The following is a 14,688-nucleotide window of genomic DNA, read 5'->3' as shown; positions in this document are numbered from 1 at the left end:
ATGTCTGCGGTCAACACCAGTGCACAGAACTGCACTTCTTACCATGATCTCGCGTTTCCTTTGGTCCCATACATGGACTGTCCCTTCAATCGCAAGTATGCCATAAACCTCATACCAAATGTCTTTTACATACTGTCCTCCCTTGGAATAGTCGGTAATCTCTGGAGCCTGTGGACTTGCCTGCGACCATCCCATCCTTTGAGTATCGGATCCATTGGTGTCCTGAACCTAGCTCTGTGTGACCTGGTCTACCTGGCCTCTATGGGACCCTGGGCCGTCTACATCAACTCTGACTACCACTGGAAAATGGGCCGTTCACTGTGCATCGCAGTGAAAATCCTATACTTCGCCGGTTTGACGTCTAGCACCATGTTCATCTGTGCCATCAGCACTGACCGTTTCCTTGCCATTGTCTCTCCTCTGAAGTCCAGAATTATACGCACGCCGAGGAACATCATGCTGGTTTCGCTTCTGCTCTGGGCTATCGTCGGCCTACTCACCTATTTCAGATATCTCAACATTTTATACTTAGTGAGGAACGATGGCCTTCATGTGTGCGGAGCTGTGCTGATTTCTAAGTTCAGAACCACGGAAGCCACCTACGATCTTCTGTCCTACTACTCCATTCAGGTTTCTGTCCCTCTGCTTATCATCATTCCATCCTACGTGAAGATCATTGGCCTGATGAAGCAGTTACGTCAGCAGTGGGGTCTGGGAAACATGCAATGCCGGGATAAGACCATCTGGCTGATAGCCTTGTTCATTGCCAATTTCTTGGTGTGTTGGGTGCCGGGACAGCTGCTTTACATCGTCGCCTTTATCATTTTCTACATTTTGGATAACTGCAACAATACTTGCTGGGTTGCATGGGTGGTCAACCTGCTCTCCGAAGTCTCGCAAATAGTGTTTTCTCTGAATGCCTGTTTGGATCCCTTCATTTTCTACATGCAGCAGAGACATGCAGAGCTGCTTCCAAAAGTACTGTTGACAAACTGCTGTAAGTTATTAAAGCTGGGTGAAAAACAAGAGTCAGTCAATGTGATTCAAAAACACAATGGTAAACAAGCAAAATAGTAAGTATATATATATATATATATATAGTGGGCATCCACAAATATCTGTTTTGTTATTTGCACAAGTGTGAATTGATGCATTCAACGTCTTTATGTTCTTACATCGGTATTTTCAATTTTTGTGTGCTGTATTAAAATAGTCTTGTGACTGTTTGTGTGTTTTATCTTGTAGATTTTGTTTTAATGTGAATGTAAAGTGTGTTCTTTTCCATTTCTTTCTGTTAATACAAAACATTTTACATCCTAGCATGTCTTACACTGCATACACTGTAAAAAGGATAAGTTATGGCGACATATGTTTTTACATTTCTTTATCTTTATATAAAATAAAACTATACTTTTAAGTTAGTTTAAAATAATTTAAATTAAATTCACTTATAAAGTCAATTTGATTTAACTTAGAAATGTACAAGATTTGTTTTTAAATGTATTTTTTTCTTTTGTTTCTTAACCGGAGCACTCCACCAATAGGACAAAAGCATCAAAATAAGAATAAACTAAAACTAAATCACTAATCGATATATTTTTTGTTTTTTTTAAAGTCACGTAGTGTGAGCTTGCCATTAGTCGCATTTAATATAGGCTGCAAAGATTCTTTGTAGAATCACTAGATGGCAGAATTTAATCATGAAACAGCAGCGTGTACCAATAAATCAACCCAAAGTAATAAATGTAAACTAACCAATTGTTTTAGGAGTGAACAATCGTACATTTTCAAGGAACAAAGGGGTTAGAGGTGAAGTGATAAATCCATTTATCTTGAGACACTTGCTTTTATTATTCAGTTACTGCTGTTTTCAATCTGAATAGCACAATAAGGTAAATTTGCCATAATAAAACTTAGTACGCCAGTCATAAATACCCGTGAACCCAACATTAATGACCCCAGGCCTTGCAGGGGTCTTTCCTTTAACTGTCCTGCAAAAAATATATCTTTGTCGATCTGTCTGAACTGGAGAGTTGGATTCGTGATGTTATAAAAGCTCTACGTTTTCTTCCCTTTGTTATTTAATTTAGCATAGTGACCTTAGAGAAACACCGCAGTATCTCAAGCCCTCCCATATGTTCTTTACAATCTGTCTAACGTGCGTGTACTATGGATAAGGCTACGTTTTTAATATTAACTCGAGCGTCTTGACGTTCTCCTGGAGCGCTCTCTCGCGTAATCTCATTAATATTAATTATAAAACAGATGTCGTTAATTGGCTAGCGGTCTAGCGCCCGCCTCCCATCGTCTTCCGTTCAGCCAATAAGAAAATTTACCATGACCCACGTCGTATTAGTTAATTAATATTCATAAGGCCTGTCTTCAACGTAGTGGTATTCGTAAATACACACGGTACCGGTGAAGGAGGTGTTTCGCTGAGCTGCGGGACCGGCTCGCCGTCAAACTGCTGACTAAAAATGGTCCATTTTAACAAACGCACGTTAGCGTGGAGCGCGAATGCCACGGTTACAGCGGACGGCGGGACTACGGATTTAAAGCTCCGCGATGACGGTTCCGGTGCATTGGTTTAGTATATGACATAAAGGACCGTGAACAGATGATGGTTTACGTTAAACGTCTTTTATTTATTTGACTCGGTTGTGATTGTCGAGCGAAAGGTTTCATTGCTGTCGCCGTCTCTGGTTGAAAACATTGTTGCAAACGTTGATTTATCGGCACATCAAAGCAAGATGACAGTGGAAAACACAACTATTAAAAGTCGGATTAAAAATCTCCTTCGACAGCCGTCCATCAAATTAAGAAGAAGCAAACCTGGCAACAACAAGGAGAATCTCAGCAGTAAGGTACAGTACATGAGTGTATATAACGCTAAACAAACGATGAATTGAATGTGAATATATCACGTCATGTATCTCTGTGAAATTCTGCAGGTTATTGCAAGACGGCGTCGAATTGATAGTAATGTGTCACATTCTTTACAGGGTTTTCTTATGCAAGATCTGAACATGCTTATATACTGTAAACTCTGTCCCTGTAACAGCATGACGGCTGTTAAATGCACTGACCTATTTTTTGCCACACGATGACACAAATAATTGTAAAACATGGAAGAAGGCATCCAGGCAAAAAACTGTGTAGATTTGTACAAGTATGATGCAGAAACCTCAGTTTGGTCACCTCATACATTGTGCAGGAAAACAAGCACATGTCTCCTCGTTTTAAACAAGACAATTTGTATTAATGTATGTCTTACGTAACTGTGTCTTCTTTAAGTTGAGTTAAGGCAAGAAAAATATGTGTGTCAACTCATAGTTGTGCTGTAAATCTCATTGCTTGATGGGAAAACGTTTCTTTGGTGTTGTTATTGTGACTGTATCTATTATTGTATTCGTGTAGTCAGCTCTGACTATTGCATTCCACTGTGATCGCCTGTTTACTGCCGCAAACCCTTTCGTGACTGTACTTCCCTTCCACTCTCATAAAGTATCTGTGACTTTTTGCAACACTGAAGTCTGAATGCTTGAATCACGCTGAACATTCAGCTTCATATGATGTTTGCCATAAAATACTTACAGTTCCTAAGCATATAGGTACGACACCTGTAAATCACCCTGAACTGTTTGTGTTATAAACAGAAAAGATATGCAATAGCAAGCATATGTTTTTAGAAAATGAGGACATCTAATGTTTTTTTTTTAACTTTGTTGGTTTGGTAGAGGTACAGAATGATTGCACAACTCCATAATAATAAAAAGCTAAATGCATGACACGGAAGTAACCTTTTCATGCATTTATAGGAGCAGAATCAATCATCTAATGATCGCTGCTCTTGAAACAATGTCAAATATGTATTACCATTTAAGCGCTCTGAAAAAACGCAGACAACAACAAAGGATCCTTTGTTTTGTACAGAAAAAGATCAGATCTCCCTCTATCTTTCTCTGGCCCTAAGCAGTTGAGGAATCTCGTGTGCACCGTCAGAAAAGGGATCCGAGCTTTCTGAAAGTCAATATGTGTGCTGTTTCCCGAGGTTCACATGCTATGTAGCATCAAAATCAAAGTCATCCCTCTGGGTCCATTGATTTCGAGCTCAAGGTCTTCGCGTTCCTCAGGGAAATCTCCATGCAGGGGTTGGAAAAAGTTTCTGGAAAAGTGCAAAAATGGCCTTTAGCTCAGAAATTCCCATCAGAGATGCTGATGCCTGCATTTGAAATGCGTCTCTTTTTCTGGTGTTTTACCACTTTAAGGCTTTATAGACAGTGGATACTGTATATGGGTGTCTGTCAAAACATTTGCGGACCAATACAATTTCGCCAGTTGCCACTATTATAGTTTTCCTTGCCTAAATCAGTATCTTAGGCCTGAATAGTGTTAATAGATTGAGGATATGTTCAACTTAAATGCTAGCTGGATAGTAAATAAATATAAAATATGACTCAAGAATGGTCTGAGTTTTTCTATTGTGACAGGGCATAATAAACACATACAGTGAGGAACTGATATATCAGGGTTGAAAGATCATTTGACAAACCAGATGTTGTTCTTCTCAGTTCCGTGTTGGGCTGTATTTAAAGTGCTTGTAATTGATGTGAAAGAGTCATCTCAGCTTGGATGTGGCCATGCTTGCTTTGAAGACATGAGCAGAGAGATTGTGGCGTTTTAATGGGTTGAAAAAGGCTGCAGATATTGAGCAGACAGATTCAGATGTTCAGTAAGCCGGTTTATTTGCTGTCATGCAAACATGCATGTGCGCATGTTATTTGTTTATAGATTGATGTCATTATTCATGATGTAAGCCAGCATTACAGGCATTATGTGTTCATCTTACTCCTTTAAGGCAGTAATTATAAAAACGATGCATAATATTGTCTGTTTTCAAAATGGCCAAATACATTATTCATTACTGTTACTCAGGATTAAAACAATGAGAGTGTTTTGGAAAATGTGACCAGCAGAGATTTGAACTTTAAGCTATTGACTCCATTTAGCCAGTGCTAATGTTTGCTGTCTTATTCTGTGTTTTATGGTTGAGTTTGTGTGTGTGACTCGACCTGCTTTATGTCACTGTAGTTCAGCCCCAGCAAAAGCTTATGGAAAATTTCGAACTCATAATTTCCATGTAAGAAGACCTTCTGTTCTTTGGCCATTTGAAGTGTCTCTCTCACGTCCTTTAAATAAAGTCTTAAACAATGTTTTAAATTGGGAAATTAGGTGATGTAATTTACAAAACTGAGTTGCTCATCATGTATAAGCCAAAGAGACATGATGTTTGTTGGATTATCTCATAATTTATCAACTTTGTCAGACTAAAGAATTAAACAAACAGTTACACAATATATGTGAATACAATTTAGCTTAAACCAGCATTGTTTTCTCTAAATGTTTCACTTTTTTGAGCAGAATTTTTCATTTTCTGCATTTAAAATTCTTTAAGTGGCCGATCACTTAGAACGCCTTTTTCATGTTTCATGCAGCGTATTTTTTTTGGCGTCTATTTGTGTCTTTGCTTTGACTTTGTATGTAATTTAATCGAGCAAATCGCTTAATTCGCGTTTGGTGTGAACCCAGCATAACAGCGGAAAAACTTGTTCTGTCAGATCGGCCCCGCAGGCGGCAAAAACGCGAGGCGTCTGGCAAAACGCTCCCTGCCAACTGAAAACGATTCAAAAGAGGCACATCTAACAGGAAAAAACACGTTCTTTCATTTGTAAAATTTGGTCTTATTTGCTCTAGTACACAGTCTTGTGTCCACATTGACAAATGTGTTTTGACTGGTGGTGGTGTGATTAATATTTCACATCGCATGACATGAATTGTTTTTAATGGTTGTTTGTATTAAACTGTAACGGTCTTATAGTGCCCATCATAACACGTGTCTACACTTTTTTTCTGTGTACTTCCACAGGTGACTTTGGATAAAGTTTTAGGCATCACCTCTGCTGGGAACCGGGCTCTGGCATGTGATCCACACTCGGGGCTGGTGGCCTACCCGGCCGGGTAAGTTTATTTTTTACATGAAAAAAAATCAAAACCTTTGGGAGTCATTGGGAGTATGATGAGGGGGGTACTCGCTCTGCAGGCAGTTTTTCTTCCCTTCGAATTGTATTTCAATTGCGAAAACCTTTCTATTGGGCTACATGGTTAGCTTTGCAGCGCGTGACTATAGACAAAGCATCGCTGAGTCAATGGTATGCTAAACTGATGAAGAAATTTCCTTGGGAGAAAATGAGAGAGAGACCACAGATAGGAAAAGAGAACAGATAACAGATGAGTGATCTCAGTGTGATCTACAAACAGGAAAAGCTGGATCTGAAGGAGGAATGAGATTACTCGTAACCACATTTTTGGCAGATTGCTTGCCATTCAGTAGTTTTACTACAAATACCATGGTTAAACTATGGTTACTGAAGTAAGACCATGGATATTTGTTGTTACTATGCTTACAATATTTCATCCATGGATAAGATTCTTCAGGTACGCAGATGCTGCATATCAGCTGTATGTTATCCAGAGGGTTGGTCTGGCATGTTAAAGATTGAATCTGGCTGTTAAAACATCCTGTGGGTGCTCAATGCTCTCCCCAGAGTCGAAATTTGGATGCATTTAGATATTTGTTTGAATTAGGGCAGTGACCAAAGTAAAAAAAAAGGGTTTGCTGTTTGCACATGGCTCATATATATTTATAGCTCAGCACATCTGCATTTGTTCATTTTGAGTTTTTAGTGGTAATGCTATATTTCTTGGCCATTTTTGTAACTCCGAATACCCTGAACTCAGTGTAAATACCATGGAATAAATCTCATTATGGAATACTTTGGTATTACCTTCTAATAGCTTTGTTAGGTCTTCATAAAAAACACCTTCCCTTCCTCATCACATGGTGCTTGTAATCTGCTTTTCTAGTTAAGCTTAAGTGTTCCATGTGTTTGTGAAGAACATTTCTAACTCTGTCACCGGTAACACCATAACTCACCAGCCAGTTGTACCATATGTAAACCTGTATTGCGATTATCTAGTTTTTCACACCTCTGGTAAACGAGATGTGACTTTGCACCTTAAGACGGTGTAACATTGAAGTATTGAAGTCTATTGCTTTAGTACATGAAAATAAAAGTTCTCATCGTATCCTATCACAGCTTCCATGATGAACTGCACCCTGTGCTCGGTCAGCTGTTTGACTGAGCCAAGCGCACATTTGGTGCAGATGTCTTGGCTTGCGGTAGGCAGGAAAATTAGCGCAGGCATATGCAGCTGTCACAGTTAGACAGCCCAACCCCCCCAACCCCCCCCCCGCCCGTGTAATAGATGTTAGCGGGAGCCGGTTCTTTACAAGGACAAGGAGATGCTGTTTAACGTCTGTCACTTTTCATGGGGTTATCTTAGGTTGAGTTTTATGTTACTATGTTTAAATGAATCGTACTTGCATACTTATACTCAGGGTTTTTCCAGCATAGAGAAATTGGAGGCGGCCGCCTCCGTCAAATGTCGCGCCGCCTCAGACTCTCGCCAAAATGATGTCGGGTGTCTTCACAAGAAATGTTGCGTGCATTTAACAGACTGTAATTTGTAACTGCAGTTGCGGCATAACGCCACAGTGGAGGCGCTGTTTCGTTATCAGCACACTGAGTGCTAAAAAGAGTTGCAGAATAAGAGCTAGCTGTGTTTCACGGCTGTTTGTTTTGCATCCAAGTACGTTTAATTTATCAATAGGGGCTGGCTGCAGGCGATGGGGCAAGTGGAGCTCCACTCAAAAATGGAAATACGTCACCTCCACTCGAAGCCCGAGCGGATATACGTCACCTAATTCTGACCTCAACCCGAAGTAATTTATGAAACAGCGCTGTTTTAATGTCAATAAATACTTGTAATGTTTTAATGCTACAAAATTGTTGTTTAAATGTTATTAAATACATTTCATGTTACTAAATCCAGACATTGCTTCCAGGTTTGTATTTAGAAAGTAAACATTATAATAGTTAGCAGTGAACAATAAATGAAACATCAAATAAATTAATTTTTATAAAAATGAAAAATGTGAACACAAATAATTTAGGAATTTTATATTTAAAGCAAAATAACATTCAAAACAACCACAGTAAAATGTTTAATAATTTCCACAAATTAAGTTTTAATTGTTTTGAGTAGAAAACACAAACTATATTATTTACAAAACGCATCAACTGCAAGTAACAGTAAATAATGATCAACAAACTTTCTTCTTCTTTCCTTTTAATGGCGGGTCGCAACCAACATGTTTAGGTGTATATCGCCACCTATGGTACCGGGGTGTGTTATATCAGGGTTTTCAGTACTTTGGTGGATTATATAAAAAAAATATTTTAAGGAAATTCAGCGACACCATTTTGCCCCTTCTTTATTATTGAGTGGAGGTGACGTATTTCCTGTTCTAGAGTAGAGCTCCACTTGCCCCATCGGCTGCAGCTAGACCCCTCTCTAATTTCTTGAAATTTCTTAAATTAACATGACGTCCATCATTGTAATGTCTTCAGCTGTGCAGTTGGATCGTTGAATCAGCGTATACTGTACACAGCGAGTTCGTCAGTGTGAACGCACATTGTTCAGAACGACTCGCACACGAATGACTCATTTGAACCGATTCATTTAAATTATTGAACTTTTCGGTCACTAACGAGATCATTGAATCATTTAAAGTGAACCACAGAGAATGCAAGATGTGAATGAGCTTTGCTCATTTAGTAAGACTGGTTAATTGAGTTGGCTATTGCGGGCTGAAAAGTTAGTTGAAAATGATAGAAAATCTTTATTTGATAAAAAAAACATTTCTGTTTGGTTGAATAAAACGTAATATTTTTAATAGTTTTATATAACTGTAATAATTGTCATTTTCATCTAATTTTATTAGAACTTTTAATATGTCAAAGTCACTTTGGTTAAGCCAAAAAAACGGTAGTACGTGTGCCAAGTAGTTGATGTCCTCAGGGCAACATATTTTTATAAATAAAACCTAAACCCACACCTAACCCCAACCCTAACCATAACTTACTCCTAAAACCAGATGGAAATGATTAGCGAAAAACAATGGTCTAGAAGCACCTAATCCTGGTTGGAAGATTAAATTTAAGATAAACTGTAAATTTAATTCTGAAATCTGATTGGTTGATTTAAATGTTGTCCCAGGGTCAACATGATGTTGCCCTAAGGACATTAACCACTTGGCAAAAACAGAAGAGCCGTATACAAGATCAGGATGGCACCACCTTTGCCTAATTTTGAGCTTATACTGTATTAATGGAAGTACTGTAAGCAGACATTAACTAGTCTGCTAATTGACAGCAGCAGTTTTCAATGCATTACACCACCACAACTCTTGTCATCTAAGGACTGATGTCAGATCAAAGAGCATTTTGATATAGACCAAATCAAATCTTGCTTTCTTGTAAAAGTGTCTAAATAGTGATACTCTAGTGTTATTAATGCCATCTGGACTGATCTGAATTGAATTTTTTTGAAGCGACGAGAATGCTTTATATCCGAAAAACAAACCAAAATAACGACTTTGTCTTGTCCGTCTATGGTGCGCGTTCACAAGAGCACTTTGACGCATGCACATTCGGTTTGTACGGTTGGGTAAAAAAGTGCAAGTCTTCCTCAATATCGAAATCATCTGACATTTTGCGAAGATCATATACTGTACTTACAGTATATATATGTATATTTATATATGTGTATGTATATTGAAATTAAATAAATGTCCTGCATTATCTTGAATCTGCCATTGTGAAAGTTATGCCTTTTAAACACAATGAAATGATTCTTCTGAACAACGTTTTACAGTGTTTTTGTCTTGAGCTGAATTACTGTAAAAGTCCATATTAGGCTGTGTTGTGCCATATTGTTTAAGTATCATTGTGAGGGCTGGACAGTTTATTTTAGCTTGTTTAAAGACACAGGCTTCAGGAAATACAGGAAAAACCTGATGCCGGTTCTTAAAGTCGACTGACACATTCTCGTGTTTTGACATTTATTGGTTTTTGTGGGTCACATTGTGCAAGTTTAAGAATCCCAGTAGCTTTCTGTACTGTGTCTTCCTGATTCGCCAAATAATAATTGCTCATTCCCATAATTCCCAGTCAAGGTCATTAAAGCAATCCTAACACATTTACCGAACCTCAATTTTTTTGTAAATATCCAAAGTTGTTCATAATAACTTTACATGTCTCCAGAGTACTTCACTAATCTCTCCTTTTCTCCTTGCAGCCACGCCAGTTAACTGTACTGAGGGTTTGAATGATGAATGAGTTCTTCTGTAATTCACAGTAGAATAGTTATGAGTGTTATGAATAAGCAGCCCTCTGGGTTAATCAAATATGCATGAAAATGTGTGTCAGTCTGCCTGTCTCTCTGTGCTGCAGTAAGTGGGTCAGTAGAGCTGAATGTATGATTTCAGTGAGGAAAGAGAGATATGAGATGGAGATGATGGATGAAAGGAAGGAAGGATGACAAGGGGACAGAGAGGTGCAGAAAGAGAGAATGGCCCAGAGAGAGGATGATTTAACAGCGTTGCTGTAGTGTGTATGCGTGCTTGGGGGTCTTTCTCTTTGCTGCATTGCAGTATTCCACACACACACACACTAATGACATCTAGCAGTCCATGCATAAAGTGGAGAGCCGCAATCTAAATGCACCCATAGGAACATCTCCGTAGAACTCACTTGTGTTTCAGATGATGTTAAGATACTGATTTTCGGTTCGCGTAATTTGAAAACTATGTCATTTCAAACCTATATAACTTTCACAAAAGAAGATATTTGGAAGAATGTTGGAAACCCAACAACCTCGGCCCCCATTGACTTCCATTGTATGGACACAAAACCTTTGAGACGTTTCTCAAAATATCTTCTTTTTTGTTCCAGAGATAAACGAGCGTTTTGAATGACATGAGGGTGAATAAATGACAGAATCGTTATTTATTGTTCATAATGTTGTTATTGTTATGGCTACTTGGAAGTGCATCTCTGATTTCCGTGAATATGGATCACGCGTTCATGCACGAATACAAAGATTACACACAAAACAGAGAGCTAACACATTCCCTCAGAGAGATCCAAACATCAATGTAATGCCCTTGAAGAGCACTTGCGGGAGGTGAGTCAGTTCAAATGAATGTGAGCCATTAGCAGTGTGTACAGATGATCGTCACTGTAAAGCTGCTGTAAGTGACTGCTTCCAAATAGAGTTCACAAATAATCCATTTGGCAGTTACCTCTTTTTAACAGTTTACAGAGTTAGTCTATATATAAATAAAAAGCTCAAGGATGAAGGTCTAACTTTAAAACATGAATTAGGGGGAGAGTAGTGCATGGCGTCCCATGTTCCTAAACATTTACAATTATGCATTTGGCAGACGCTGGACATGTTGTTATCCAAAGTGACTTACATTGCATTACACTATACATTTGTTTATGAGTATGTGCAATCCTTGGGATCAAACCCATGACCTTGGCGTTGCTAGCGCCATGCTCTAACCACTAAGACACAAGGTATGCATTCAAGAGTTAAGGAAGAAATTTTGTCTGATATGATCACATAATTTGGCTAATATTATGCATTTGAGTCAAAAACTTTTTTGCCACAGCAATCTTTATTACTGTATATAAACTTTTCCGCAAAATTGCACTCTTGAATCAAAACGATAGTAGACAATGAAATGATATGACTTTGGATGTTAGCTGACTTTATTTGCTCACCTTTGAAGGCGTAAGGCATGGTGGTGCTTTCTTTTATACAGAATTTGCTATTAGACCCTTATCATACTAAAGTGAGCATTCACTTCATCATACCCTCCTGCATCTCCAGCTCTCCTAAGGCGCACTGCTGGGCTCCGTCTTTCTGGATTAGGGAGTTGTGGTAACCATCTGCCCGAGGAGAGAGCAGTGGGGGATCAGTGGGGTCTTCTGCTAATAGCGGTCTTACGGCAGGACTCAACCTTGGAAAGCAATACCCCTGGAGGTCTCTGTGTGTAGAAGCAGCCTGACCACCTGTCTCTGTTTTATCCCACTCACCAGATGGAGCGAAGCGGCAACTACCCCTGTTTACTGGCCACAACATTTGATCCGGCCCATCTCAAACCCTTCCACACACACACTCGTAGACAACACACGGTCTACACTCGCAACAGTCGTGAAACCTGAGAGATCGTAGCACAAGCTGTTTAACATCCAGAAATGTATAGCCTCTGTTGTACAACAGCTTTTAGCTTGTTAAGGACATTCTCTCACTGTTCTGTTTCACGCTTGATGCCGTTTGCAGACTCGAGTATTTAATGAGAACACAGGAACCTGTGGGTATCATTTCATCTCTACTTGAGTGATGTGTCAAACCATTAACTGCAGTTTACATTGTTAACTATTTTTAAGCATCTCTGTTCCTATCTTAACTTTTTTTGGAAAGTTGAAACCGAACATATAAAAGTTTTAGTTTTTTCATGTATTTACATTTATGAATTTAGAGGATGTTTTTTTATCCAAAGCAACTGACAGTGCGTTCAATCTTTACATTGTTTTATCCATATTTTTTCTTTGGGGATCGAACCCTTTACCTTCGCGTGACTAATGCAATGCTCCGTCAACTGATCTGCCGAGTGTGAATAAGTTTCTATGAGTTTGGTTTGTAGTGTGATGTGGAGGACAGTATTTGGGTGCTGGTTGCCTGATCATTGAAGCCTGCAGTCCTTTATTTGATCCATGCACCGGTACGCTTGACTTGACTCATTCGATTCCCTGCTAGGTGAGATAATGAGCTGGATCGGCTTTTACCCGCCACATGGCACATGTGACCCGGCTGAGTGTTTGAAAACAACCAATAGCTTACATGTGGACTTAACACCTGCTGTACTTTTTACTGTTTCATTTGGTACAGTTCATGTCAACGTCCTCATTGCTGACCTTTTTCTCTTTTTTTTATAATGACATGCACATGCACGAATGCTAAATGATAGTCATGCAATACCAGTCAAAGCCTTGACAACTAATGCTACCTTATTAGTAGGTTCACATGAAGTCTACGTCGGCAGAAAGCTCGACAGATTTCAACAGAATTCTAACAGCTGTCTGTGCATCCCACGCTCCTTCTGCATTTGTTTCTTAAATATTTTGGCTAATTTGAGAAATGCTTTGTTACTGATAGTTTAGTTCTCTCATGTCTGTTTAACAGATATACAACCATATGTGACCCTGGACCACAAAACAAGTCGCACGGGTTTATTTGTTGCAGTAGCCAACAATACATTGTATGGGTCAAAATGAACGATTTTTCTTTTATGCCAAAAATCATTAGGATATTACGTAAAGATCATGTTCCATGAAGATATTTTGTAAATTTCCTAACGTAAATATATCAAAACTTCATTTTCGTGAGTGCATGCAGCAAAATCGTGAACAAAAATGGCCGACAAAATGCTTACAAACATCGCTCGCTGCTGCCCGCTCTTTAGGAGTTACACACTCAAGTTTGGTGTCTATGTAAAGCTTAGAATCTCCACAACATCATTACAGCGTTTAGCCAATAGTGAGAGTTAAAGGGATAGTTCACCCAAAAATAAAAAAATCTGTCATTATTTACTTAACCTCAGATACATTTCTTTGTTCTGCTGAACACAAAGGAATATATTTGGAAGAATGTCAGCAACCAAACAGATCTCATTCCCCATTGACTCCCATAGTTTTTATTTTCCTTACTATGGCAGTAAATAGGGGATGAGATCTGTTTGGTTCGGTCGATCTTTAGTCACACTCCTGTTTGTCTCAGCCCACGGACCGTTGGCTATACGTCTGATGCATAAGGCACACTTTTCTGGAAACACTTCAGCATGTTCGAAGTCGTCATCTGATTGGTTGAATTTCACAGGATTTCCGGAAAACGTGCATGTCGCGTTCTTTAACGGTCCGACTGGAAACAACACGAAGCCGTCTGAACTAAGAAGTAAGCTGTCGTGTTTACATCGGTTGCTATAAGAATTCATCACGATCGACTAAATGCTTAATTCTTAAAAGTATGCGAGGTTCACGGCATAAACTTATAATCATTTTGTTGTGGTTAACTTTTGACACGTTCGTGAATGTACACCGGTCAGTTACTGCAGGGACGTTTTCACGCCTTTAAACATGATGCAGCACAAAACGAAACTCGATTAGTTGCTTTACCTGTCAGTCATATGGCCTCTTGGGTGGGCCTTGGCCACAGAAAGAGGCGATAAGTTCTAGACCTTCAATATGAAGGTCTGGCTACGCAAGACTACACTCGAAGTAGATCTCTTAGGGCTTGGCCGTTCTGCCCTCATTTCTCTTCCAGCTCTGCCCCCCAGGGAGAAACAAATTTATTATCCTTGTTCAGATTCTCCCAACGCAGAAATGTTTCTACCGTACAGAGAGAACTGTCTTATTGGAGGAGATCTTGAGGATAAGTAAAAAATAATCCTTTAAATTTGTGTTCCTGTAGTTCAATTGATAAATCATTGCGTTAGCAGTGCAAAGGTCATGGGTTCGATTCTCAGGGAAAACACTTACTGATTAAATGTTTTGCTTGAATGCACTGGAAGTCGCTTTGGATTAGAACATCTTCCAAATGCATAAATGCAAAAGATAGACGGTGGTCATTTTGTTTGTCGATTCTGGTGGTGTTAAATGT

The 14,688-nt window shown here is 39.1% G+C and overlaps 2 protein-coding genes across 3 annotated transcripts in view; both read left to right on the top strand.

Moving 5' to 3' along the window:
• On the top strand, positions 1-1,074 carry LOC130559827 (type-1 angiotensin II receptor B). The gene has a single exon (XM_057343106.1). It carries the CDS (start codon positions 1-3, stop codon positions 1,072-1,074), a length of 1,074 nt encoding a protein of 357 aa, XP_057199089.1.
• Positions 1,075-2,399: 1,325 nt separating this feature from the next.
• Positions 2,400-14,688, top strand: part of mapkbp1 (mitogen-activated protein kinase binding protein 1) — a 41,041-nt gene continuing 28,752 nt past the window's right edge. For both annotated transcript variants that reach the window (XM_057343518.1, XM_057343517.1), the window contains exons 1-2: positions 2,400-2,864; positions 5,927-6,018. In XM_057343518.1, coding sequence (XP_057199501.1) covers positions 2,751-2,864; positions 5,927-6,018 — 206 coding nt within the window. In that variant the 5' untranslated portion in view covers positions 2,400-2,750. The remainder of the gene's footprint in view (positions 2,865-5,926; positions 6,019-14,688) is intronic.

Source organism: Triplophysa rosa, linkage group LG10 (assembly GCF_024868665.1).
Source record: "Triplophysa rosa linkage group LG10, Trosa_1v2, whole genome shotgun sequence".
In the NCBI taxonomy this organism is placed as follows: Eukaryota; Metazoa; Chordata; class Actinopteri; order Cypriniformes; family Nemacheilidae; genus Triplophysa; species Triplophysa rosa.
The sequence above is the reverse complement of the archived record's forward strand: the minus strand, read 5'-3'. Positions and strand labels throughout refer to the sequence as shown.

What these genes read in the sequence shown, in the direction of transcription:
- LOC130559827 (XM_057343106.1), top strand. Translation starts at nt 1, where the DNA reads ATGTCTGCGGTCAACACCAGTGCACAGAACTGCACTTCTTACCATGAT.